At 44.9% G+C, this 27,854-nt stretch overlaps 1 protein-coding gene across 2 annotated transcripts; it reads right to left on the reverse strand.

Moving 5' to 3' along the window:
- Window positions 1-13,921: 13,921 nt before the first annotated feature.
- On the reverse strand, window positions 13,922-27,597 carry LOC115862390 (carcinoembryonic antigen-related cell adhesion molecule 7-like). 2 transcript variants are annotated; one of them, XR_009560128.1, is made up of 5 exons: window positions 27,435-27,597; window positions 26,125-26,484; window positions 22,135-22,367; window positions 18,305-18,419; window positions 13,922-15,811 (listed from the first exon to the last, which is right to left on the reverse strand). XR_009560128.1 is itself a non-coding variant. In XM_030874145.2 (5 exons), exons 1-4 carry the CDS (start codon window positions 27,496-27,498, stop codon window positions 18,313-18,315), a joined length of 807 nt encoding a protein of 268 aa, XP_030730005.1. In that variant the 5' UTR covers window positions 27,499-27,597; the 3' UTR covers window positions 13,922-15,811; window positions 18,305-18,312. The 2 variants fall into 2 exon arrangements, 1 of the variants encoding a protein (XP_030730005.1); XM_030874145.2 differs by having other exon boundaries at window positions 22,092-22,367.
- Window positions 27,598-27,854: the final 257 nt, after the last annotated feature.

The following is a 27,854-nucleotide window of genomic DNA, read 5'->3' on the forward strand; positions in this document are numbered from 1 at the left end:
GCAGGCTCAACGGCCATGGCTCACGGGCCCAGCCGCTCCGCGGCATGTGGGATCTTCCCGGACCGGGGGCACGAACCCGTGTCCCCTGCATCGGCAGGTGGACTCTCTTTTTTTTTTTTGCCGTATGCGGGCCTCTTACTGTTGTGGCCTCTTTCGTTGCGGAGCACAGGCTCCGGATGCGCAGGCTCAACGGCCATGGCTCACGGGCCCAGCCGCTCCGCGGCATGTGGGATCTTCCCGGACCGGGGGCACGAACCCGTGTCCCCTGCATCGGCAGGTGGACTCTCTTTTTTTTTTTTGCCGTATGCGGGCCTCTTACTGTTGTGGCCTCTTTCGTTGCGGAGCACAGGCTCCGGATGCGCAGGCTCAACGGCCATGGCTCACGGGCCCAGCCGCTCCGCGGCATGTGGGATCTTACCGGACCGGGGCACGAACCCGTGTCCCCTGCATCGGCAAGCGGACTCTCAACCACTGCGCCACCAGGGAAGCCCGGCAGGTGGACTCTCAACCACTGCACCACCAAGGAAGCCCCCTCAGTTAACATTTTTATTACCAATTCTTTGAATTCTTTATCTGATAAATTGTTTCTTTCTGATTTATTTAGTTTTTCAGGGTTTTTCTCTTATTCTGTCAATTGAGAGTAGTTCCTCTGCCTTTTCATTTTGCTTAACTTTCTCTACCTCTATGAGTTTAGGTGAAATAGGTACCTACTGTGGTCTTGAAATGGTGTTCTTGTGTGGGAGCATCCCTCTATAGACTGCATGTACCCAGTGCCTTTGGTGGGAAAACTGGATTTGACATGGACATAAGTCATGTCTTACCTCTGAGTGTGCTGGTATCTATAACCTTGGTAGGGTGTGGGGCTGGAGATGGAGGGGCTAGAACTGGAGCCGGGTGTCTGGTGGGACTTCGCCTCTGCTCAGTGGCCATCACTGCCCTATTGGAGGTGGGGTCTGATACCAAGTTGCTGGAGAAGAAGCTGTGAGGGTTGGCCTGAACTGGCTCTGTTCCCTTTAAGTGTATGTTTTTCACTCTCCCATACTTAGACCCCTGCCTCAGAGCAGGGGAGGGCCAAAGTAAGTGGGGCTCTTGCGGGCTCTTGGCTTGCATTGGCCACAGACAGATGTCCAATGCACTGCCTGTGCAGGCGCCTGTGGTTCTGCTCTGACATAGCTTTGGTTGCAAGTCCCCTTTGTCCCTCACAGCTGGTCACTGTCCCCAGCCTCTGCTACCCCTGCTGTGTTGTAGAACCATGCTGCAAGGCAGGTGGGGCCTATGTGGGATCTCAGCATGTATCAGGGTGAGCTGTGGTGGAGTAGCTGCCCTCAGAGATCTGGGCTGCTTCTGAGGAACTATTTGAGTAAGCGTCAACAATGGCCACCACCACCCCACACAGACTCTGCCCTGGGACTAGGTTGCCTCTGTGTCCCATGGTTGATTCTTTACCAATTCTTTATCATTGAAGAGTTGATGTAAACAAATTTCTCTGTCTAATGTAAACTAACCATAAAATGCACAAAGTCTAACACTCCAGTGTAGGGTAATGAGGCCCTTCTTGGGTTTAAATGGAATTGGGAGACTTTAATGTCTGTTTCTGCCCATTTCCACTCCTACTTCACTTCATCCTGGACCACACAGAGCTGGGTGACAGTGTTACCCAGAAAAGCTTCAGCTGGGGAAGGGGGCCTATTAGCTGATTTTAGTCATAATTAACACAGTGCTTCCATCTCTGGAATTTATCGTTCCCTTTGTATTACTCTTTCCTTTGGGTCTTCTTTTTTCTTATCTACAAATCTCTGCCACCATTTACACTCCTTTTTCCCCCTAATCTTCCCTTTCTCCTTAAACTCCTAGTTGTATCAAATTGTTCTTCAGTCCTATGTTAAGACAAAGTTATGAGACTCAAGTGAGTTATAGGATTCCTTTTACAAGTATATCATATCCAAATAAGTATGGGCACCTTAAAAGTAGTTGTCCTAGTTGGCTACCTTTTTATTCCAAAAGTTCTGTCATTACTCAAAATATTTTAGTCACTTATGCAGAGCTGCTCTCAAAACTAGTCTGAGCCCTACAAGAAGACCAGTTTCATTTCCTTATAATCACACTGAGTATTTTAAGAGTCCTGCCACTCTGCTTTTTTCATTTGTCTTCCTGTTTCCAGTTCCCCTTTCCCTTGACTTCTCTAGTCCTCAAGCAAGAAGAGTTCTGGGTTCAGTGGGGTTCAAAGCACAGGGCAAGACTCATCGTCATAGAGAGCCCAGGCAGGGAAGGGAGGTTGGCACGGTTCACAAGACTCTGACCTTTAAACAAAGCATACTTAACCAGTTCTTTTTAGTCTGTCCTTTCCAGTGTCCCATATCTGCTCTGTGATCCCTCCCCAAACGTTACAAAAGAAAAGGACCATCAAATCCTAGGGCTGGGACATGGCCTTGAATTGCCCAGCTCTCAGAGGTTAACTTGGGGAGAATATGTAGGGAGAGGCCCTTCAGAGGGCTCCATTTCCTTCTGCGCTCAGATAGTTAATGTTCTACCAGCACTTCCCACTCTTGGGGAGACCAGGATCATGTTCCAGCCCCAGATTGCTGCTCAGGGCAGAGGGCACTTTGTACGGACAGTTGCGATCCAAGAGAGACCTGCCTCTGAGCTTCATACTTCATCTTTAGAGTCTATCTGTCTGTTGTCTTCTGAGTTCTCAGAATCTGGATCTTCCTCTCTAAGTCTCTGCTTTGGAGGGTAATTGAGGATGTCTACTAGTGGGGGAGAAAGAAATTATTCTGCACAGCAAAAATTAACATAAAACTGGACTCCCGGCCCATTGTGCCTCTCTCTCCTCCCCAGAAGTTTCTGAGTACCCCCAAACCCTAGTGAGGTGTTAGCTGATTATTACTAATATGTCTCTGGGTTCTCTTCAGTAGTGGGGCTATGTTGGAAGGCCTTATGTTCTGGCTACCATCTTACTTGCTTTTCTCTTTTCCAGAGGTGTCTACTTCTCACAAATAGGTGTGAGGCCAATGGTCTATAAATTCATCCTCCTTTCACCCTTTATGAGTTGCAGAATAAGTGTTGCAGTGCCTGTTTAGATAATATAGCAGTGGGGAGAGAGATAAAGGAAGCGTTGGATCACCTGCCAGGGAGTGGACCAGAGAGCACCATTAGTGAATGAACATCTCTGGAGCAGAGTAAGGGACAAGATGCAAACAAGGAAGGGAAGTGAAAGGAAGCCAAAGAACTGTAAGAATTCAGGGTCTAATCCACAGAAGAATAAATAGGGGCCTAGACAGAGCCTTTGGGTGGTCCCACCCCTGCTGCCTGAAAGAAGAGTTGACTGATTGGTGCCTGTTATGGCCATAACCTTAGGCTATGTTCTGGGCTGTAGAGATCAATAGACATAGTCCCTAATTTGCAAATATACAGTCTAATCAAAGAAGATAAGTAACAAATAGAAATTAGATGAGATTTTCAAGATGTGTGGTATTGTGGGCTGGGATACCGCATCCATCACTAACAGCTAATGTTTATTCTTCACCCATTTTTTTCTTAACTCTTTGCACATGGATTAACGCATTGACTCCTGACAACAGCCCTGTGAAGTAGGTATTGTTATAATCTGCATTTTATAGGTGAACAATCTGAGGCACAGAGACGTGACAGACGGCTTGCCTGAGGTCTCACAGTAGGGACTCAGCAGCAGGCACTCCAGCACAGCTGGTCTGGCTCTAGAACATGTGCTCTTAAGTAACATGGCCTCTAGTAAGTCATCCGAAGAGTGTGCGGAAGCTCCGTGGCTTCACATCCGCATGCCTTTGTACCCACTCGCCTGCCCTTCTGCCTGGAAGACTCTTCCTTGCAGACTCTGGTCAAGGGAGCCACTCATTTGACATCTTGTCTGACTCCTTTTGCCTATTCCAGGACAGTCACTGTACCCAGAGCTGGACTAGCAATTTGTGTATATTTTGTTAAACTACTTAGCAGTCTATTTGTTGGAATATCTGACTTTTGTGTTATAAGTTTCTGGAGAGCAAGGATTTTTTGTCTTGAAAATTTCAAATAGTTGCAAAAGTAAAGCTAATAATACAATGAATCTATGTGTACTCATCACGCAGCTTCAGCAATTATCATTTCATGGCCAATCTTTTTTAAAAAATATTTATTTATTTATTTGGCTGCGTAGGGTCTTAGTTGAGGCATGTGGGATCTTCATTGCCACATGCAGGATCTTCATTGCAGCATGTGGGATCTTTAGTTGCAGCGTGCGAACTCTTAGTTGCAGCATGTGGGATCTAGTTCCCTGACCAGGGATCGAACCCAGGCCCCCTGCACTGGGAGCACAGAATCTTAGTCACTGGACCACCAGGGAAGTCCCCTTCATGACCAATCTTGTTGCATGTATACTCCCTTCTCCAAATCTGGATTGTTTTGAAGCAAATCCCAGATATCAAATCATATCATCTGTAAATATTTCAGTTGTGTTACTAAAATATAAGAGCTTTTTGAAAAACATCATCACAGTACCATTGTCACACTAAAAAGTAGTACTTCCTCAGTACCATAAAATTCTCATTATTTGAATTTCTGCAATTACCTCAGAATTTTCCCCTTTCCTTCCCTTCCCATTTTTTGTTACTCCTTCATTTCTTTTTTGTCTCTCCCGTTTTTTACAGTAGAATTTTTTGAAAAACAATCCAAATAAGGGCTTTATTTATTTATTTTTCAAAATTTTTTTGTTTTGTTTTGTTTTTTGCGGTACGCGGGCCTTTCACTGTTGTGGCCTCTCCCGTTGCGGAGCACAGGCTCCGGACGCGCAGGCTCAGCGGCCATGGCTCACGGGCCCAGCCGCTCCGCGGCATGTGGGATCCTCCCGGACCGGGGCACGAACCCGTGTCTCTTGCATCGGCAGGCGGACTCTCAACCGCTGCGCCACCAGGGAAGCCCCAAGGGCTTTATTTTATAATCATCATGTGTTCTCAGCAAGTGGCTTAGTGCTTGACATATAGTACATCGTCAATAAGTGATGTTGAATAAATGAATCATCGAAAGTTTATAAAATGTCCTGGTTGAACTAGTGCAGCCTTACTGTAACTTTTGGTTGGTTTATTGGGATGGCTTTTGGTTTCTGATAACTTTAGTTAGGGGTTAACTTCGGTGCTAGCTACTATCAGTGCCTGTGAACATTACTAAAGGTTTGAGGGCAATGAATGCACCTGTGACTTAGATTTACAGGCTAGCAGGAAATGGGCCATTGCTTTCTTGTCTCTGTTTTTTGTCTTTAGTCTCTTATAATATCAAATTGAGTTTGGACCGACCCCATTTGGCTTTTTTGCCATTTCTTCAGAACAGGGACCCTGAAGGAGCTCCCTGAGAGCACGAACAACTTTCATATGGTGCTGTGGTAGGCAGCATTCTAGGATGGTACCCCAAGATTTACTCCTAATTCCTGGACTGTGAATATACGATGAGTAATCATGCACATGATTGTGTTACCTTATGTGGCAAAAGGGATTTTGCAGATGTAAATGGGGTCACTAATCAGTTGACTTTAAGTTTAACAAAAAGTGTAATCACAGGAACCCCTTAAAAGTGGGCAGTTTTATCCAGCTGGTCTCAGAAGGGGAAATCAGAGAGATTAGGGATTGGATTTAAGGGATGTTCTCCATCACTGAGATAGAGGGGGCCTCATGCCTAGGACCTGAGAAGGTCCTGTAGTAGCTGAGAGTGTTTGTATCAGGACAGTGAGGACCTCAGTCTTAAAAGGAACTGAATTCTGCGAGCTAAAAAAATGGGTGTTGTTTTAAGCCACTAAATTTGTGGTAATTTGTTTTGCAAAAGTAGAAAATGAATACAGGTGCTTTGTACCTGACAGGTTGAATTAGCTGCTCCTTTGTTTATTTTATTTTTAAAAATTCAGATAAAATTAAAATCCATTAAAAAGCACACAGATCTTAAGTGTACAGTTTGATTTTTGGTAACTGTACACACCCATGTGATCACCGCCTGAATTGAGATGTAGAATCTTTCCATCAGCCCAAAAAGCTCTTGTGTGCACCTTTATAGTTAATTCTACCCCACTACGGTGAATTCTAACACCATTAATTACTATTGCTTATTTTTGAACTTCATTAAGATCATCATAGAGCATGTGCTCCTTTGTGTCTGGCTTCTTTTGCATAGCAGAATGTTTTAGAAATGCATCCATCTTATATTAGTAGTCGTTTGTGCCCCCCTCCCCTTTTTTAAAATTCCCATTTAATATTCCGTTGTATGGATATACCAGTCTGCTTATCCATGCACACGTTGATGGATATTTGAGTTGTTTCCACTTTTTGGCTATTATGAATAATGCTGCTATGAATGTTCGTGTATAACTCTTTGTGTGGTTATCTATTTTCATTGCTCTTGGGTAAATACCTGGGTGTTGCATTGCTGGACTGTATAAGTACATTTGAATGTATAAGACAATGCCAAACTCTTTTCCAGAGTAGTTGTGCCATTTTATGTTTCTACCAGCAGTCTGTAAGAATACCTGTTGTTTCCCATCCTCAACAACACTTGGTAACATCAGTCTTTCATTTACTTTTTTATTTTTATTTTTAATACATCTTTATTGGAGTATAATTGCTTCACAATACCATGTTAGTTTCTGTTGCACAACAAGGCGAATCAGCCATATGCGTACATATGTCCCCATATCCCCTCCCTCTTGAGCCTCCCTCCCATCCTCCCTATCCCACCCCTCTAGGTCATCGCAAAGCACCGAGACAATCTCCCTCTGCTATGCTGCTGCTTCCCACCAGCCAACTATTTTACATTCGGTAGTGTATATACATCGATGCTACTCTCACTTCGCCCCAGCTTCGCCCTCCCACCCCATGGCATCAAGTCCATTCTCTATGTCTACCTCTCTATTCCTGCCCCGCAACTAGGTTCATCAGTTGATTGATGAACCTAGTTGCGGGGCATTTTTTTCTTTTTTGGATTCCGTATATATGCGTTAGCATATGGTATTTGTTTTTCTTGTTTCTTCTTTTTGGATTCCATATATATGCGTTAGCATACGGTATTTGTTTTTCTCTTTCTGACTTACTTCACTCTGTATGACAGACTCTAGGTCCATCCACCTCACTACAAATAACTCAATTTAGTTTCTTTTTATGGCTGAGTAATATTCCATTGTATACATGTGCCACATCTTTATCCATTCATCTGTCGATGGACATTTAGGTTGCTTCCATGTCCTGGCTATTGTAAATAGTGCTGCAGTGAACATTGTGGTGCATGTCTCTTTTTGAATTATGGTTTTCTCAGGGTGTATGTCCAGTAGTGGGATTGCTGGGTCATATGGTAGTTCTATTTTTAGTTTTTTAAGGAACCTCCATGCTGTTTTCCATAGTGGTTGTAATCAATTTACATTCCCACCAACGTGTAGGAAGGTTCCCTTTTCACCACACCCTTTCCAGCATTTATTAGTTTCTAGCTTTTTTGATAATGGCCATTCTGACTGGTGTGAGGTGATACCTCATTGTAGTTTTGCTTTTCATTTCTCTAATAATTAGTGATGTTGAGCATCTTTTCATGTGCTTCTTGGCCATCTATATGTCTTCCTTGGTGAAATGTCCATTTAGGTCTTCTGCTCATTTTTTGACTGGATTTTTTTTTTTTTTTAATATTGAGCTCCATGAGCTGTTTGTATATTTTGAAGATTAATCCTTTGTCTGTTGTTTCATTTGCAAAGATTTTCTCCCATTCTGAAGGTTGTCTTTTTGTCTTATTTATAGTTTCCTTTGCTCTGCAAAAGCTTTTGAGTTTAATTAAGTCCCATTTGCTTATTTTTGTTTTTATTTCTGTTACTTTAGGAGATGGATCAAAAAAGATCTTGCTGTGTTTTATGTCAAAGAGTGTTTTTCTTATGTTTTCCTCTAAAAGTTTTATAATGTCTGGTCTTACATTTAAGGCTTTAATCCATCTGGAGTTTATTTCTGTGTATGGTGTTAGGTAATGTTCTAATTTCATTTTTTGACATGTAGCCGTCCAGTTTTCCCAGCACCACTTATTGAAGAGGCTGTCTTTTCTTTATTGTATGTTCTTGCCTCCTTTGTCGTAAATTAGGAGCCCATATGTGTGTGGGTTTATCTCTGGGCATTCTATCCTGTACCATTGATCTGTATTTCTGTTTTTGTACCAGTACCATACTGTCTTGATTACTGTGCCTTTGTGGTATAGTTTGAAGTCAGGGAGACTGATTCCTCCAACTCCATTTTTCTTTCTCAAGATTGCTTTGGCTATTCAGGGTCTTTTGTGTTTCCATACGAATTGTAAGATTTTTTGTTCTAATTCTGTGAAGAATGCCATTGGTAGTTTGATAGGAATTGCACTGATTCTGTAGATTGCATTGGGCAGTATAGTCATTTTCACAATATCGATTCTTCCAATCTAAGAACATGGTATATTTCTCCATCTGTTTATGTCATCTTTGATTTCTTTCATCAGTGTTTTATAGTTTTCTGAGTACAAGTCTTTTGCCTTAGGCAGGTTTATTCCTAGGTATTTTATTCTTTTTGTTGCAATGGTAAATGAGTGTTTCCTTAATTTCTCTTTCTGATTTTTCATTGTTGGTGTATAGGAATGCCAGAGATTTCTGTGCATTAATTTTGTATCCTGCAACCTTACCAAATTCACTGATTAGTTCTAGTAGTTTTCTGGTGGTATCTTTAGGATTTTCTATGTATAGTGTCCTGTCATCAGCAAACAGTGACAGTTTTACTTCTTCTTTTCCAATTTGTATTCCTTTTATTTCTTTTTCTTCTCTGATTGCCATGGCTAGGACTTCCAAAACTATGTTGAATAAGAGTGGTGAGAGTGGACATCGTTGTCTTGTTCCTGTTCCTAGTAGATCAGTTTTTCACCACTGAGTATGATGCTTGCTGTGGGTTTGTCATATATGGCCTTTATTATGTTGAGGTAGGTTCCCTCTGTGCCCACTTTCTGGAGAGTTTTTATCATAAATCAGTGTTGAATTTTGTCAAAAGCTTTTCTGCATGTATTGAGATGATCATATGGTTTTTATTCCTTAATTTGTTAATGTGGTGTATCACATTGATTGATTTGCATATATTGAAGAATCCTTGCATCCCTGGGTTAAATCTCACTTGATCATGGTGTATGATCCTTTAATGTGCTGTTGGATTCTGTTTGCTAGTATTTGTTCAGGATTTTTGCATCTATGTTCATCAGTGATATTGGTCTATAAGTTTCTTTTATTGTGATATCGTTTTCTGGTTTTGGTATCAGGATGATGGTGGCTTCGTAGAATGAAGTTGGGAGTATTTCTCCCTCTGCAATTTTTTGGAGGAGTTTGAGAAGGATCAGTGTTAGCTGTTCTCTAAATGTTTGATAGAATTCACCTGTGAAGCCATCTGGTCCTGAACTTTTGTTTTTTGGAAGATTTTAAATTATGGCTTCAATTTCATTACTTGTGATAGGTCTGTTTATAATTCTTCCTGGTTCAGGCTTGGAAAATTGTACGTTTCCAAGAATTTTTCCATTTCTTCATGGTTGTCCATTTTATTGGCATATAGTTGTTTGTAGTGGTCTCTTATAATCCTTTATATTTCTGCAGTGTCATTTGTGATTTCTCCTTTTTCATTTCTAATTTTATTGATTTGCATCCTCTCCCATTGATGAGTCTGGCTAAGGGTTTATCAATTTTGTTTATCTTCTCAAAGAACCAGCTTTTAGTTTTATTGATCTTTGCTATAGTTTTCTTCATTTCTATTTCATTTATTTCTATTTCATTTATGTTGTTCTTTCTCTAATTGTTTTAAGTGTAGGGTTAGATATTTTATTTGAGATTTTCTTGTTTCTTGACGTGAGATTGAGTTGCTATAAACTTCCCTCATAGAACTGCTTTTGCTGCGTCCCATAGGTTTTGGGTTGTCGTGTTTTTGTTGTCATTTGTTTCTATGTATTTTTTTATTTCTTCTTTGATTTCTTCAGTGATCTCTTGGTTATTTAGTAGCACACTGTTTAGCCTCCATGTATTTGTGTTTTTTACAGTTTTTTTCCTGTAATTGATTTCCAATCTCATAGGGTTGTGGTCGGAAAAGATGCTTGACACGATTTCAATTTTCTTAAATTTTCCGAGCCTTGATTTGTGACCCAAGATATGATCTATCCTGGAGAATGTTCCATGTGCACTTGAGAAGAAAGTGTATTCTGCCACTTTTGGGTGGAATGCCCTATAAATATCAATTAAGTCCATCTGTTCTAATGTGTCATTTAAGGCTTGTGTTTCCTTATTTATTTTCTGTTTGGATGATCTGTCCATTGGTGTAAGTGGGGTGTTAAAGTCCCCTACTATTATTGTGTTACTGTCTGTTTCTCCTTTCATGGTTGTTAGCATTTGCCTTATGTATTGAGGTGCTCCTATGTTGGGTGCATAAACATTTATAATTGTTATATCTTCTTCTTGGATTGATCCTTTGATCATTATGTAGTGTCCCTCCTTGTCTCTTGTAACATTCTTTATTTTAAAGTCTATTTTATCTGATACGAGTATTGCTACTCCAGCTTTCTTTTGATTTCCATTTGCATGGAATATCTTTTTCCATCCCTTCACTTTCAGTCTGTATGTGTCCCTAGGTCTGAAGTGGGTCTCTTGTAGACAGCATATAAATGGTCATGTTTTTGTATACATTCAGCCAGTCTGTGTCTTTTGCTTGGGGCATTTAATCCATTTATATTCAAGGTTATTATCAGTATGTATGTTCCTATTACCATTTTCTTAATTGTTTTGGGTTTGTTTTTGTGGGTCTTTTTCTTCTCTTGTGTTTCCTGCTTAGAGAAGTTTCTTTAGCATTTGTTGTAAAGCTGGTTTGGTGGTGCTGAATTCTCTTAGCTTTTGTTTGTCTGAAAAGCTTTTGACTTCTCCATCGAATCTGAATGAGATCCTTGCTGGGTAGAGTAACCTTGGTCGTAGGTTTTTCTCTTTCATCACTTTAAGTATATCCTGCCACTCCCTTCTGACCTGCAGAGTTTCCACTGAAAAATCAGCTGATAACCTTATGGGGATTCCTTTGTATGTTATTTTTTGTTTTTCCCTTGCTGCTTTGAATATTTTTTCTTTGAATTTAATTTTTGTTAGTTTGATTAATATGTATCTTGGTGTGTTTCTCCTAGGGTTTATCCTGTATGGGACTCTCTGTGCTTCCTGGACTTGGGTGACTATTACCTTTCCCATGTTAGGGAACTTTTCCACTATAATCTCTTCAAATATTTTCTCAGACCCTTTCTTTTACTCTTCTTTGTCTGGGACCCCTGTAATTCGAATGTTGGTGCGTTTAGTGTTGTCCCACAGGTCTCTGAGATTGTCCTCAATTCTTTTCATTCTTTTTTCTTTATTCTGCTCCTCAGCAGTTACCTCCACCGTTTTGTCTTCCAGCTCACTTATTCGTTCTTCTGCCTCCATTATTCTGTTATTGATTCCTTCTAGTGTATTTTTCATTTCAGTTATTGTGTTGTTCATCTCTGTTTGTTCTTTAGTTCTTCTAGATCTTTGTTAAACATTTCTTGTATTTTCTCAATCCATGCTTCCATTCTATTTCCGACATTCTGGATCATCTTTATTATCATTACTCTGAATTCTTTTTCAGGTAGATTGCCTATTTCCTCTTCATTTATTTGGTCTTGTAGGTTTTTACCTTGCTCCTTCATCTGTGACGTATTTTTTTGCCGTCTCTTTTTTTTTTTTTAATGAGTGGGGTTGTGTTCTTCTCTTACTGGTTGCTTGGCCTGAGGCTTCCAACACTGGAGTTTGTAGGCTGTTGGGGAGAGCTGGGTCTTGGTGCTGAGATGAGGACCTCCATGAAACCTCACTCTGATGAATATTTCCTGGGCTCTGAGGTTCTCTGTTAGTCCAGGGCTTCTGACAGGGAGCTCCCACCACAGGAGCTTCAGCCCGACCCCCAGCTTGTGAACCAAGATCCTGCAAGCCACGGGGTGGGGTGGGGTTGGCAAAAAAAAAAAAAAGAGAGAGAGAACAATAGCAAAGTACAAAATAAAATTAGACTAGGAAAATAACAGATATGTTAGAAAGAATATAAAAATAAAAATGTAGAAATATAGATGAATCAACAACCAGAAGGTGCAACAGTACCACAATAGTAAAAAAAGAGGAGGAGGGAAAAGAAAAAAAGAAAAAACAAAGGGGGAAAAGGCCTTGGCTGTGGAGGGCGGGACCTAAGCAAGGGTGAGGTTTGGGCAGTGGGCATGGCCTATGCTTAGGACCCATAGGGCTGGAAAAGGCCCTGGGGGCTGTGGGGGGTGGGGCTTAGTCTTAACAGAACAGAAGGGGCCCAGGCGTGCCCCCCACCCCTGGGCTTGAGTGGGTGGGGCAATCACCCTCGGCTCCTCTCCTGCTCCTCCCAGAGGGCCCCTCCTGCCTGCCTCTCCTGATGTCCCCCGTCTCCCTCCTATGCCCCCAAGGACCCACGTGGCCTGAAGAGGGGTCTGGAGGGCAGGGGATACGCCTGCGAACTCAGCAGGCTCCCCAGGGCCCAAGTGGGCGGGGCAAACGGCCTCTGCTCCTCTCCCGCTCTTCCCGGAGAGTCCCTCCCACCTGCCTCTCCTGATCTCCCCGGCCTCAGGGGTGCCGATCTTGTCTGGCCTTCACTTCTCCTCCCCCCTCGGTCCCCCTACATCCTACCAGTTCACTCTGGGGTTCCTCCAGTCTCCTTGGAGGTCAGAGTTCCCCACCAGGGGCCGGCAGGCGCCCTAGTTGTGGGGGGATGCTAACTCTGCTAACTTCAGTACTGGAAGCAGTATTTCCAGCAGAGGTGTTGAGGGCCTGGGTTGTTTAGGTGTATGGGAATGGAGAGAATGACATAACTGAGAGATGTTAAACAAGGAATCAACAGGCTTCGACGATGTATTGAATGTAGAAAACGAAAGAGCAAGAGCCGAGGAAGCAGTGGCGTCACTGAGAAGAAAGAGTGACCTGTGGGGGAAAAGCCAGTTCAGATGGGGAGCAATTTCAGAAGGTATTTGGGTGTGTCATGAGTTCTGGGAAGTAGATGGGCTAGAGATATAGATGAAGGAGCCCCCTGCAGAGAGGTCATGGAAGCTGTGGAAAGAGGGTGGTGTGGAGCGAGACAAGCAGGTCTGAGTAGGAAATCTGAGGTCGGGGTGCAATGCACAGGTGGGGCTGGTAGGAGGAGAGTGTCCAGAAGGAAGAAGTTGTGTGTGGTCTCAGATGTGGTAAAAGTGAGCAATGTGAGGACAGTGAAAGTACCTTTGAATTGGCCAAGAGATGGGTGCTGATTTTCTGCTGCTTCCTGTGGTCTTGGGAAGGGAGCCAGCACTGCAGAGGGCCAGGAGAAACCAGGGCATGAGGAAGGAGAAAGACAGCACACGTTTCAGTTGCTTGGAAGTGAAGGAAATGAGATAACAGGCTAATTAAGGAATGAAGGTTACCCAGGTTAGAAGAGCTCTGACCCTCTGAGGGGCAGAAAGAAAGGAACAGGGTACAAGGAAGAGAGGGTGCTAGAGAGATTTCTATACCCCTGAAGCCGTGGAGACTGTTGGAGTGAAAGCTGTATCGCTGCATCTGACTCACTGGAGCCACCTGCGTGGGAAGTGTGATTTGTCCCTAGTAAAGAGGCCAGGAGATCTTCTACTCATGAAGTCATCTTCTGTCCCAGAGGAAGACAGGCAGTTTCTCCCAGGCAGGTTGGAGCTGTGGCTTGTTGCTCTAGATAGACTCACTTTGTTAGCAGGTGTGCAAATGAATTGAGCGAATTCTCTGATCACTGGATCAGATACCATGTGGACTTAGAAATAGGCTCACGCTGACTCCCTATTAAGCAATTCCTGTTTCTTCTGCCTGTAAAGAAGACATTGTAGAAAATAGTACCAACTGTGAGGCAGCATGTTGATGCCTGATATATAATTTTTATTATAAATATAGAGCAAATTATACAAATAATTCAGAAGCGGCCTTAGCCAGGCAAAATTAAATTACACAGAATAGCGTGGATGAGGGGAGGTATATACAGTCTGTGTCAGGGTTAAAAAACCCTGAAAGAGGTACCTGAGTACAGAGAACTCCCAACCAACCCTCTTTGAGGCGGCCAGTTCCACACAGCATTAGATCAAGTAATGAATATGGAATAAAACCTTTCTCTCAACAGCCTCAAGGAGGTTCCATCCATGCAGAAGGAGGCTGGGTGGGAAGTAGATGTGCCTCTCCTTCTCCTGCCCGTCCTTTTTGTGCTGACACATTGGGTCTCATAGACCCCATGGGAGAAAACAAATTTCAGAGGCTTTCACGAAGCCCAGAGCTGAGCTATAATCCTCCCCTTGTGTCCTAAGGAGCATCAGCACCAGTGCAGCTTTCTAGGTTGTAAACGAGGCCAGCTGCGTGGGTGGTTGTGTCCCCTTCAGGTGCTCCTGCTTCTTAAGAACAAAACACACCTTAGCAGAGGCCAAGGTTTCCTGAGAAGGTGAGTGGGGTGGATGGAACGTACACAGGCAGAAACGTGGAATAGAATTGTGCTGATGGTTGGTGTGAGGTGCCTAGAAACTGAGCGAGATCCCTTTCTGGCCATGAATGTAGAAAACTGCTTCTTCCTATCTTCTTTTTGGAGCCCCTGACATAAAAGACTTGAGGAGCTCCTGGCCAGAGGGACTTGAGGGGTTTTGGTGGCTTCTTTCACCTAAGGCAGTCAGATTGGCTTACACAGCAAATTAAGTAAACATAACCCCTTTCACATAAACAAACAATTACAAAAATTTAAATGGCGAATGTCTCAGAAGGAAGGAAAAAACCCAATACCCCAAATTGTACATTCTTTAACCATTATTTAAATAATCTCTGCAGGGTAGCTTTCTGATTCCTTTCCCAAATCCCAGCAGATTGTCTCTGTTAAGAGCTGATGGTCCTCTAAAGCGATAATCCCTCCATCTCTGAGCATTGCCTTTAATGAAGCCCATAAAGTTATTAAAACAGTATGTGCATTTTTTGCAATTTCCATTAGGATTCACTTATGGACTTTGAGAAGTTGTTTTCTAGTTGCTTCTAGTAGTTTCTCTGAAGACAGGCTTTCAAAGGTTTAGGTGGTATTCTAGCTAAGTAGTAAGTTGTTTATCCCTGGTCCTGCAGGTAGACAACCCTGAAAGTGGACAAAGGTATAGAATTTCCCAGTTCAGAATTGGTTATGTATGTGTTTTCCTGTGAATGGTGGGTTCACACCGGGCTTCAGAGAGCAGGAGAAGTTTTTCCTTTTCCTCTCCTTTTCTGGCACATGCATTTCAGTGGATCAAGGACATAATTTTCCAGGTTATGGCAAATTCAAGTTAAACTCCAATATGAAAGGACTGGGGTGGGAAGGAATGAGCAAGTTTAAAACCAGTTTAGGTCAGGAAATGGGGAGGCGTGGAGGTTCTGGCAACTCTCTCCCAAGGTCTGCTTTGCCAAAGTTCAATGACAAGGAAGGTTGGGTTTCCTACAGACCTCCTCCTGGATGTACCTTTTCATCTACTGACACTGAAGGAAGGAACTGTGACTAGGCAGCCTGGAGGAGCCTCATTAGGGATGAAAGGGGGGGAAAGACACTATTCACATTTTCCCCGGAGGGCAAAGGGATCTCCTAGGGATGGGGACGAGAAGCTTGGAATAAGTGCAGTGAGCAGGACTGGTTGCATTACTTATTTTTCACTTCTGAATAAACTGTTTCTGTGGCTGTTGGGGATGGGAGGCTGAAGTTGGTTTCTTTGATTCCTGGGCATTGAAGTTCAGGGCAGAATATGCAACTTCGTCAATCTGAAAGGAATGAACAGCAGTCAATTAAATCAGTGTCGTAGGCCAGGCCCTCACCTTGTCCAGTGTGATTCAGCACCCCATGCTTTCACCACTTTGAAACTTTTAGTTCAGAGAAGGGCTTTTATTATCCATTTTCTCTGCTTACTAACATCCTATTGAATGTTCATTAGAAGAGATAGATTATGGAATGCTACAATGGAATATGATGATACAACAATGAGAATAAATGAACGACAAAGGCACACAACAATATGAATGAATCTCACAAGACAATTTTGAATCAAAGAAGCCAGACACATGTATACACTGTATTTTTCATTTATATAAGTGCATAACCAGGTAAAACTAACCTAATGCACTGGAAATAAGGATAGTCATTACTCTTTGGAGGGAAGTAACTGGAGCGTTTTGTGTGTGTGTTTGTTGGGGGGGTTGATTTTTTTTAAATGATTTGGGTGCTGTTTACATAGGTATGTAGAAACTTAAACATTGTTAAAATATACTTATGATTGAAGCATTTTTCAATATCAATGTATATTCTATTGAAGGTTAAGATGAGAAAAATTCAGTACAATTATCAGAAAGTAAAGGAACTAAGACCTCAGATCTATTAGATTGGAAATTATCATTTGATAGTAAGAGCAGGGTCAGATTGGAGGCAGAAGAGGGAGGATGATCTAGTGCCTTCCTTGAGCTGGGCATTGTGTCAGGTGCTTTACCTTTGTTATGTCATTTAATTCCTTGAACTTCTCTTTGAAGGAGGCAGCATGTCCATTTTACACGTGAAAAAGCCGGGAATCAAAGAGGTTAAGTTACCAGCCCAAGGTCCCAGCCAGGATTCAAGTTCACATCTTGCAATGAGGTAGACTGGTGGGGGTAATACTTCTTTGTCTGTTGCTGAAGTGAGGAACTTTGACCCAAACTTGATCTCACTTTTGTATGTTCAAGAATAACCCATTCTACACAGAGATATTTTCATGAGAAAAAGAGCCAATGAAACTGGCTTGTTGGGTGAATTTTAGCCCTGACCTGGGGAAGCAAAAGAAGTTACCAACCCATGAAAATGCAGAGCTGACTTATGGCCTCAGAACGTGGTGTTCCGAAGCTGTTGTGCTTCTAGCTGAAGGAGGGGGCAGGTGGTGAGAGGGTGGGGTGGGGGGGTGGCCCATGATTAAGACTTAAGGAATTCGCTTCCCTCAGTCTGAGGTCCAGACCCCAGGGCATTAGACCAAGGAGAGGTGGGGAGAGGCCTCAGTGCACTTCCGAAGATTTCTTCCAGTTCACAAGGCATGAGTTTTGCCCAGGTGTGTGTCTCTGCAGCAGGCTGCAGCGGCAGGGAGGGGCATTGAGGCCCACAGTACCCAGAGCACCAAAGGCAGGGAAAGTCTCACCAAAGGAGATGCCCGCATCCGTAATAGAGGCAGGAGGGGGAAGGAGGTAGGATGAGGAAAAGGCTCCTGGAAACATGTCCATCTCATGGCCTGCTTGGCTTGCCTGGCCTAGGAGGGGCGAGTGTCTCTCCCCCAGCTGTGTCTCAGAGGAATCTTACATGGCTAGGAAGGGCGTGAGGACCTATGCCAGTTTAAGCTTGGGAAACTGAGATCCCCTCTAATAATTCAGAAAGTAGGGATTCACTTGGAAATCCGGGATTCCCTGGTAGGGCAGGGTATATAGTAGAACATACGAGCTCTCACTAGGTGAGCAGGTTTACTTACTCTGGTTGTGGTCTGAGGATTTGTGCTCTGTGAGATCGCGCTGGTCACTTGCCCTAAATAAATATCAGGCACTGTGACTGCTGTTCCCAGGCACAGGACCTTTGCTCCTTGAATTAAGAAGGACCCTGTCAGCATGACTCCTTGGGGCTCCTCAGTGTTCATTTATACCTTGGTTGGTCCTCTTTCCTCTGAGGACCTCCTCCTTCAATCTACCCATCATCCCTTCTGGTGTTTACTCCTCTCCTGCTTACTGGCTGTTCACATTTGGGGCCATTCATGCCAACTGCTTCTGAGCTTATTTCTACCCTGACACCTTTCCCCTTTTGTAGGTAGATGCTGTTTCTTTGTCACTTTATTTATTGCCCAGGAGGCCTTTGGTTGTTTCTGCTTTTCTTAGGTTCTCTTCCTGTCCTGTCCCTCCCTCCTCCTGCTACTGTTGTCGACAGAGCGCAGGACCCCCTTCCTCCTGCTTCTTTCATTTCCTCATTAGTTTTCCTTCTTGGACCTTGGCTTCCCTGACTGGGGACAGAGGAACATAATTGGTTCTGCCCCCTCTAAACCAGGTGGGGATGGGAATAACTATGTCCAAGAGAGAGTAGGGCACAGGAAGCATGAAGACCAGGGAAGAAGAGACCCACAGGAATTAATGCCAAGAAGAAAGATTTTAGGAAGCATGAGGAGCAGATCCAGGTCCAGAGACAGAGATGAAGTCTCCTTCCCTCTCCCGAGCATGACGATTAGCCTCAGAGAAAGCAGAACAAGAGGAAAGGCATCATACCTTTCAGTCTATCTCATATACGGGAAATACACCAGAGGTTCAATCAGAGCTATGCCAGCCAGGACTCCAATCACGATGCAGGCAATAGCACCACCTGAGAGGCCAGTTGAATCAACTGTCATCGAAAGAAAAACGAAGAGTCAATGAAGTCAATTATTTTACAGTGGGGGGTGCTCTGGGAAATAACTCTCAATATGAAATAGTCTCGACTTGTTCCTTCAAGGAATAAAATTTCTGTGGAAGGTTGCTGTGAGGTGACTAGCCGACTATATTTTTGTAATTTTTTCCTCTCTGACTGTATTTCTAGGTTGGTGGTTGGACATGCCTCAATTCCAGTGTGGCCTTTCTGCACTCAGATATTTTTGAAGGCTTTGGAAATGGAAGAAGCACTGATGGTTATTTTTCTATGTTTATAGCTTCCCATCTTTTCATGATTACATTTTTCTCTGGGTGTGGCCCAGGTGTGGCCACCATGAATATGTGCCTGTTAGGTGTCTTGGTGGGGATTTATTGATGGAAGGCCCTCTGAATTCACTGCCCCTCTGCACAGAGACCACCCTTCACACAGGTTCCCAGCAGGAATATGAAATCAATCCCAGTTCTGCAAGAAATGATTTTTTTGTGTTGGGTGACTTTAGTTCAAGGACTCCCCACCAGATTTGCAGACACTCTCTTAGAACTGCACTGCAGCCTAAAACTTCCTCCTTCCCTTTCTCCTTCCCAGGGATCCAATATGCATCATGGTCTGAGGACCCTCCCAGGCTCCTCCCACTCCTGCCCCACTTTCCTTCACAGGCATTTTTCCCAATGAATGTCTTGTATGTCTAATCCCATCTGGGCTGCATCTCACAGGATGAAAACTAACATACTAGATGTGAAACTTTGCACTCAACTCCTTTTTTTCTCTCTTCCATATTTACTCAGTAACATGTTCCTATGGGTCTTTTGTGTTATACCTTCCTTCCCCAAATATATAATACCTTTTGCCTCTTTGTTGTTTTTTTTTTTTTTTTTGCGGTACGTGGGCCTCTCACCGTTGTGGCCTCTCCTGCTGCAGAGCAAGGCTCCAGATGCACAGGCTCAGAGGCCATGGCTCACAGGCCTAGCTGCTCCGCGGCATGTGGGATCCTCCCGGACCGGGGCACAAACCCACGTCCCCTGCATCGGCAGGCGGACTCTCAACCACTGCGCCACCAGGGAAGCCCTCTTTGTTCTTTTTTATTTCAGTTCCCCTCACCATTCAACTCAAAACTGAAAATTAATGCTAATGTTAGCTATTGTTATGATGTACTTACTATGTGCCAGATTCTGTGCTATATATAATGTTTCCCATATATCTCATTTAATTCATATAATAACCCTGTCAGATAGACATTATTTCCATTTTACAGATGGAAAATCTGAGGCTTCCAGTAGTGAAAAACCCAAAGTCATATGGCTAATAAGAGGTGGATCTAGAGTTAGGTAGTCCTTGAATCGGAGTACCCGATTTCACATAACCTACTGATAATAGTAGTAATTATAGCAGCTAACATTTTTGGAAAAATTTTCCTTTGTGTGTATTTTGCTATGGGCTTAATTGAATATTACATTAAATCTGAAACAAAACCATGAAGCAGGTACTTTTATTACAATTTTCAGCTGAGGAATCTGAGGCTCAGAGAAGTCAAGAATCCTGTGCAAGAATTTGTAATTGTAAATGCTTACATTAAAAAAGTAGATCTCAAGTCAGCAACCTAAATTTACAACTTAAGGGACACGAAAAACAAAACAAGGGAAAAAAAGCATACCAAAGCTAGCAGAATGAAGGAAACAATAGCAATTAGAATGGAGATAAATAAATTAGAGAATGGAAAAACAGTAGAGAGAATCAATAAAACCAATATTTGGTTCTTCAAAAATATTAACAAAATTGACAAATCTTTAACTAGATTGACTAAGAAAAGAAGATTCAAATTACTAAAATCAGAAATGAATGTGGGAACATTACTACCAATTCTACAAAATATGAGTACTATGAATAATCATTTGGCAACAAATTGGATAACTTCTACAAAATGGACAAATTCCTAGAAACATGAAAGCTGCCAAGATGAAATCACAAAGAAATAGAGACTATGCATAGACATAAAGTAAGGAGGTTAAACCAATAAAAAACACTTGACAAAAATCCACTAACCTTTCATGATGAAAACACTCAAACTAGGAAAAGAAGGAAACCACCTCAACATAATAAAGGACATATATAAAAAACCCACAGCTAACATCATCCTGAATGGTGAAAGATTGAAAGTTCTTCCTCTAAGGTCAGGAACAAGACAACAATGCCTGTTTTTTCCACTTCTATTCAAAATAGTATTGGATGTATTAGCCAGAGCAATTAGGCAAGAAAAAGAAATAAAGGACATCCAAATTGGAAAAGAAGAGTAAAATTATCTCTGTTTGCAGATAACATGACCTTATATGTAGAAAACCATAAAGATCCCCAAGAAAACTGTTAGAACTAATAAACAAATTAATCAAAGCTGGAGAATACTAAATCAACTTGTAAAAATCAGTTGTTTCAGGACTTCCCTGGTGGCACAGTGGTTAAGAATCCTTCTGCCAATGCAGGGGACATGGGTTCAATCCCTGGTCCGGGAAGATCCCACATGCTGCAGAGCACCTAAGCCCATGCACCACAACTACTCATCCTGTGCTTTAGAGCCCGCAAGCCACAACTACTGTGCCTGCGTGCCACAACTACTGAAGCCCACGCACATAGAGCCCGTGCTCCGCAACAAGAGAAGCCACCGCAATGAGAAGCCCGTGCACCACAATGAAGATTAGCCCCTGCTCGCCGCAACTAGAGAAAGCCCACGCACAGCAACGAAGGCCCAATGCAGCCAAAAACAAAAATAAATAAATACTATTAAAAAAATCAGTTGTTTCTATACACAAACAATGAAACATTCAAAAAGGAAATTAAGAAAATTTTATTTACAATACTATCAAAAATAATGAAATATTCAGGAATTAACCAGGGAGGTGAAAGACTTATACACTGAGAAACTATAAATAAACACTGCTGAAAGAAATTAAAGAAGACATAAATAAATGGAAAGACATTCCATGTCCATGGATTGGAAGACTTAACATGGTTAAGATGACAGTACTACCCAAAGTGATCTAAGATTCATCGCAATCCCTATCAAAATTCCCCAATGACTTTTTTTTTTTTTGCTGAAATGGAAAATCAGCCCTAAAATTCATATGGCATTTCAGGAGACCCCTAAAAGCCAAAAAAATCTGGAAAAAGAAGAACAGAGTTGGAGGACTCGCATTTCCTGATTTCAGAATTTGTTACAAAGCTACAGTAATCAAAAGTGTGGTATTACAGGGCTTCCCTGGTGGCACAGTGGTTGAGAGTCCGCCTGCAGATGCAGGGGACGTGGGTTCGTGCCCTGTTCCAGGAAGATCCCACATGCCGCGGAGCGGCTGGGCCCATGGGCCATGGCCGCTGAGCCTGCGCGTCCGGAGCCTGTGCTTCGCAACGGGAGAGGCCACAACGGTGAGAGGCCCTTGTACCGCAAAACAGTGAGAGACCCGTGTCAGCCGCTGTTGCCTCCTAGACTTGGCTCAAGGCTGGGCCTGCCCAGATTTGCCTGGGACAGGAAGTCATGGCCAGCCTGATATCCAGAGGTAAGAGTCCATGTACCTGGACCTGAGAGGGAAGGGTGTGGTCTGGCCTCCGGCAGTGGAGATTCAGTCAGGCTGCCTGGGGCACATAGGAACAGAGGCTACTCACAGATGACGTTCAGGGTGAATGGGTCACTGCGGCTGACACTCACTGGGTTCCGAGCTTCACACATATAGGGTCCTGTGTCATTCCTCGTGACATGGAATAAAGTGAGAGTCCTGTTGTCCTCAGACAGTTCCAGCCTGGTGCTGTTGGGGAGGCTCTGCTTGTTGACCCACCACGTGTGGGAGGTGTCCTGAGTCTCCGTCCCACATGTTAACACTACAGTGTCCTGCTCCATGGGGTGGGAGTTGTTGCTGGTGATGACTGGGGTGGGCAACACCGCTGTGAAGACAACAGAGAGAACATGGCCCCTTTTATACCTTGATTCCTCCAATAGCATCTTCAATCAGAGTTGGCATTTCTCACCTTTGAGCCAAACTGAGTCCTTAAAGAATAAGGCAGGTCTTTGTATCACAAGACAAATGCATGAACATCTGAACTCAGAGAGTATAAGGCCACCTGCTCTATGTCTGAGAGAAAGCACAGACTTCCTCAAGTGTCTGTCATGTATCAAGGTTTGATAGCAGTAACATAGGCCTGGAAATCAGAGACCGCTTGCTCCCTCATTTAGTTTTTTGTTTGTTTGTTTGTTTGTTTTTGTGGTACGCGGGCCCCTCACTGTTGTGGTCTCTCCCGTTGCGGAGCACAGGCTCCGGACGCGCAGGCTCAGCGGCCATGGCTCACGGGCCCAGCCGCTCCGCGGCATGTGGGACCTTCCCGGACCAGGGCACGAACCCGCGTCCCCTGCATCGGCAGGCGGACTCTCAACCGCTGTGCCACCAGGGAAGCCCCCTCATTTAGTATTTTACTGACCAGGTGACTACCTGACTGACCTTGGGGTGTTCACCTGGAACGTGCAGGTCCTGAGACCCTCAAGCTGCACAGACCTACATTGCCTGGTGGAGACGTGTTTTCACTGAGTCCTCGATTTCCAAGGTTCCCTAGAGATAGGTAATGATGGGCCATCCCATAGTCCTTAAACCCCAGGAAGACTGGGCAACATGGCCTGGAACTGGGTGTTTGAGCAGAAATAACACATGGGACGACCCAGAGCAAGCCTGGTGGTCAGTCCAGTATTCTAGCTGCAGGGCCATGAGGTGGGGCAGTTCTGCCCAGGTGTTAAAGGTGATTGACAAGACAGCGACCCCGTAAAGGCTAGGTGAGTCCAAAGAATGATTAGAAAAGAGTGAGGGGGAGGGACTTCCCTGGTGGTCCAGTGGGTAAGACTCTGCGCTCCCAATGCAGAGGGCCCGGCTTCGATCCCTGGTCGGGGAACTAGATCCTGCATGTATGCCCCAACTAAGAGTTCGCATGCCACAACTAAGAAGCCCGCCTGCCACAACTTAAAGATCCTGCATGCCGCAGCTAAGACCCAGCCAAAATAAATAAATAAATAAGTATTTTTTTTAAAAAAAAAAGTGAGGGGGACATGCTGGCTGGCTTTGGCAGCAGAACCAACGTCTCTGCCCTTAGTCTTGGACAGAATTGATCGGGGAGAAGTCTGAGTCTGTTTTATAAAGAGAGGAATGATTTAAATTAGTAGAAACGTTCTGTGTTATGTTAATAACTTTAGAAGAAGAGGTCCCTGTCACCAATTTCTGTGGACAGTCAGGCAAATGGGGAGGAGGCCCACCACTGGCGTGTGGCATGTTTTCTTTTCTTTTCTTTCTACCTCAGGAAACACAGGTAGAGCTGGATCAAATTTGTCTGAGTTGGGCCAAGTCTAAGTGAAAGGACAGTGGCTTGGGCACCTCATCGTCGGAGAGCCCTATGATACAGGTACCATCATGAGGATGAATGAAACAGTCAGTAAAGCAGTCAGATGGCACAGGGTCTGTCAGCCCCACCCTGGGAAGGTCTTGGGAACCACTGAGAGGAACGGGAGGCTCCCAGAAGGACAAGAATGTGAGTCACAAATCAAAGAGGTGAAGTGAGCCACTGGGGACTGCAGAACTGTCTTTCTGCCTTTGACTTCCTGGTTGAGTCATGTAGGCCTTAGATTCACCACCTGTTACGTGGTATGTTCCACTTGTTGGCATCATGGAGGGAAAGAGCCCTGGACCAGGGCAAAGTGGGAGCTCATTCTCCCGGTGACCTGGGGAAACTGGCTCGTGTTGGAGCCTCGCAGAGGCTGCTGCTCCCACTGATTTCTGCGTCCTTTACTATTGCCCGGGAGGGTGGGTCTGGCCACAGGTGTTAGCAGGACGGGAACAGGGCAGTCAGCCATTTGCGGGAGTATCTGTGGAAGGCTTAAGGGTAGGGGAGCTGTGCAGAGCAGGGCCAGTCCCGGCTGGAAAGAAGGAGGAGGAAGATGAGAGACATGGAAGCAGCAGAGAGAGCAAAAAATGTCCATTTACAAGTGACTTCAAAGTGGGGGTTACAAGTGCCGTCAAAGATCAAAGATCCAAGAGCCCCACTGCTGCCCAGAGGCAGGATCCCTACAGCCCTGGAAAACCCTCCCATGGCCGAGCAGCCCCACGGTCACCGTGAGACCTGGCTCCCAACGTGCTTTAGGGGCGGGTGGTCAGAGGATGGAACATGGGTCCCATCCCTGGAGAGACAGGCAGTAGGTGTGGCCAGTACCTCCTAGGATTCTGCATCCAGATTCCAGTGCCTGAAGAGATTATAGGTCATTCACTCATTCTTATACCTTCCATCCTTCCTTCATCAAAGAAAAATTGAGAGTTTACCTGTTGGGCCCTATGCTGCTTGCGGGTGTAGGTTGGAGAGTGAGGAAACCGAGTCCTTCCCATGTTATTCCAGCGGGAGTGACACCCAGCACATTAGGAAACAAATAAATAAATGATTTCTCATCCAGTGCAAGGAGCTTGTGCATTGGCTACCTGAAGAGGGAAGGCCTGGACATTCCTGTCACTGACTGTGATCATTGATGCAGGTCATTTAGTTCTAGAGTAAGCAGGATTCATTTTCCATTTCCTTTCACTTTCCGTGCCCGAGTCTCCCTCTGAGCTGGGGATGCCCAAGAAGAAAGGATCTGAACCCACAGCTGGCTTCTGGGTCCAAAGATGTACAACAAGGCCCCCGGGATGGAGGAGAGGACGGGGCTGTTATCCTGGCATGACTCTGATTGGCCAGTCATGGTCTGTGTGACTCTGATTCAGTGAGTGTAATCCCCTTTAACTCAGTTTCTCCTCATTAAAATAGAAAAAATGGTAAACTGTCTCAGGATTGCCATGTTGCCTGTGTATTAACCTTAAATCATTAATAATTAACTGACCTAAAGCTGAGCATAGAGGAGCTGACCATAAAAACTGCATCTATTATTAGTTGCATCCACAGGAGAGGGCTCCCTGGGCTGTGCCCGGTGGTCAAGGAGCTGCCAGGAGCATCTTCTGTCCTCTGTTCCTCCCTGAGGATGCTGACCTTCCTCTGGAGTCTCCTTAGTCCCCCAGGTGGTCGGCTAATAACCTGTCTTGCTCTCCATGCTGAGTCTCAGGTGAAGGCCCAGACTCCACCCCTGCCCAAATGTGGCTCTTGGGGCTGAGCCCTGGCTGGTGACCAGCTCTGAAGCCTTGGGACTCAGGCAGCTGGGAAGTCACTGCTCCCAGTCAACCCCGTCCAGGAGCTTAAAGCCCAACAGTGGCAAATGTTCTCCGGGGTTGTTGGAGGCGGGAGCAGAGGAGCTGGGCAGGGGCTTCCCGGGGCTGAGCTTCTCTGTGGGGGTCCCAGGGGGCCCTCAGGCAGGCCCATACTGAGTCCTACAGGGTCTCCCTCAGCGTCATGGGCACAGGGAGGGGCCCAGGGGGTTGAACTGCGGCTGATCTTCCTCTGCTGTGTTACTCCCATCAGCCTGGTTCTTCTTCCTGCACAGAATGTCTTCAGGGTCCGGATTCTGCGAAAGAATTCTGATCCTTTGAAGTTTGTCTCCACTGTGTGTGTGTCCTGCACTAAATGTTCAAACCCCAACCTGGGATGTGATACAGAGGGGGATGGAGACACAGTCCAGGCCTGTCAGTCCTCTGTGTGTGACTAGAATTCACCCCACCCAACACCCAGAGGTCAGAGAGGAATCACTCACGGTATACGCGGAGTTGTGCAGCTAGTCTTTCCGTCTGTAAATCATTCTTTATGATGAACAGGGTGTAGTATCCTGTGTCGTGCTGGGTGACATTCTGGAACAGCAGGGATCCGTTGGGGTATATTGTCTCTCGACCGCTGTGTGCAAGCCCAGTGGTGCTTGTACTAACGTCTATTCTATGTGATGCAATTAGTTGGTTGTTCTCTACCCTTTCTCCTCTGTACCAGCTGTAGCCTAGAAGATCCCCTGTCACACTGTGGACAAGTAGAAGCACATCCGTGCCTTCTGCAGCAATGACGGGCACCGATTCAATAGCGGGTTTCACAGTGCTGAGCAGCTTCCAGAAGGTTACGAGTGCGACTAGGAGGGAAGAGAGAGAAATTAATATTCTGACCTATGTGTTGGGATGGAAAAATGGGGCCCTGGGTCCTGAGCAGGGCTCTTCATCCCTCAGCCTTGGTGTGTGTTTTTGTAGTGTGTGTGTGTGTGTGTGTGTGTGTGTGTGTGTGTGTGTCTGTCTGTGTCTGTGTGTGCATGTGTGTTTGCTACTGGCTCAGGGTCAGCAGCATGACCCCCATTACTTCAGCCCCTCTGAGCTTGTTATTTCCTCTGTTTCCCCAGATGTCTTCCTGGCTCACTCCCTTGCTGCCCTCACACGCTTGTTCACACTCAGGGGCCTGTTGGGAGCTGCCCTCCCTGACACCTGCTCCGAAGACCCTCAGTCTTCACTTTCTGACCTTTCCCTGCTCCGTTTCCTTCATGACACTTGTCAGCACCTGACAGCACATTCTAGATCTCTTTGCTTGTCTGTCTTCCTCCCCATAGAGTGTGAGCTCTGGGACGGCAGGGACTTGTCTGATCCTGGTTGTAACCCAGGGCCTGGACCAGGCTCCAAATACCAGGTGAGGAAGGAATGAGTGTTCCCAGGGCCTCCACCGCCTGGTGTTTATTTGTCAATCTCTAAGGGTGGTGGGTAAGGACAGTGTTTAACTTCCTGGTTGCGTTTTTTTCTGGATTGACACCCTGACATAAATTGTTATTGTCACCAGTTTTGAAAAATTACTGCTCAGTGATGAATAATTTGGAAAATGTACAGTAATTGAGGTTTTCCTGCCCCTCACCAATTCCAGTTCATTGAGATTTTCCTGTTGCTCAGTCCCTCCCCCCACCCTCCCCTGCTCCCATGTCCTCTTCCCTCAGGTCCAGACAGAAGCCCTCTGTCCACTCTCAGAGCCCTGTCTCCCCCAGAGACCTCAGCCTGTCTCTGTTCTCCCACCCCTGCCCACACCCTGAAAACTGTCCCCTCTCACCTGCCAGCAGGAGCCCATTCCAGGGGCTGCACCCTCTGTGGGCATGGGCTAAGGGGGGCTTCATGGTGTCTGCTGTCTGCTGTGTCCCTCGCTCTGTGAGAAGAGCTTCAGCTCCCGAAATGCTCACGAGCACTGCTGTCTGATGTGTGAGCTCTGCTGTCCTTCCTCCCTCTGTGCTGGGCCTCCTCCTGGGGCAGGAGCACTTCGCTGGGTCACGTGGGCCAGGGGCGGGGTCTCTGCCCAGGGCCCTCCCTCTCCCTCCTCTCTCATTTCTGCCTGGCTTCTCTCTTCTTCCACCTTCCCTTCCTGTTTACAATTCATTTCCCTGTGAACCGCTGCTCTTTCTGCCTTTTTCAGCTTGACTCCTCAGCCTAGAAACACACACACACAATTTGCCATTGGTTGGGGGGAGCACAACCC

The sequence above is a fragment of the Globicephala melas genome, chromosome 19, assembly GCF_963455315.2.
Source record: "Globicephala melas chromosome 19, mGloMel1.2, whole genome shotgun sequence".
Classification (NCBI taxonomy): Eukaryota; Metazoa; Chordata; class Mammalia; order Artiodactyla; family Delphinidae; genus Globicephala; species Globicephala melas.

Bases quoted from the DNA above. Each gene is read 5' to 3' on its own strand.
- LOC115862390 (XM_030874145.2), bottom strand. From the start codon at position 27,498: ATGAAGCCCCCCTTAGCCCATGCCCACAGAGGGTGCAGCCCCTGGAAT. The intron at 26,485-27,434 runs GTGAGAGGGGAC...CTTCCCTCCTAG, and splicing joins GAATGGGCTCCTGCTGGCAG to TCGCACTCGTAACCTTCTGG. The intron at 22,368-26,124 runs GTGAGTGATTCC...TTGTCTTCACAG, and splicing joins TGCACAACTCCGCGTATACC to CGGTGTTGCCCACCCCAGTC.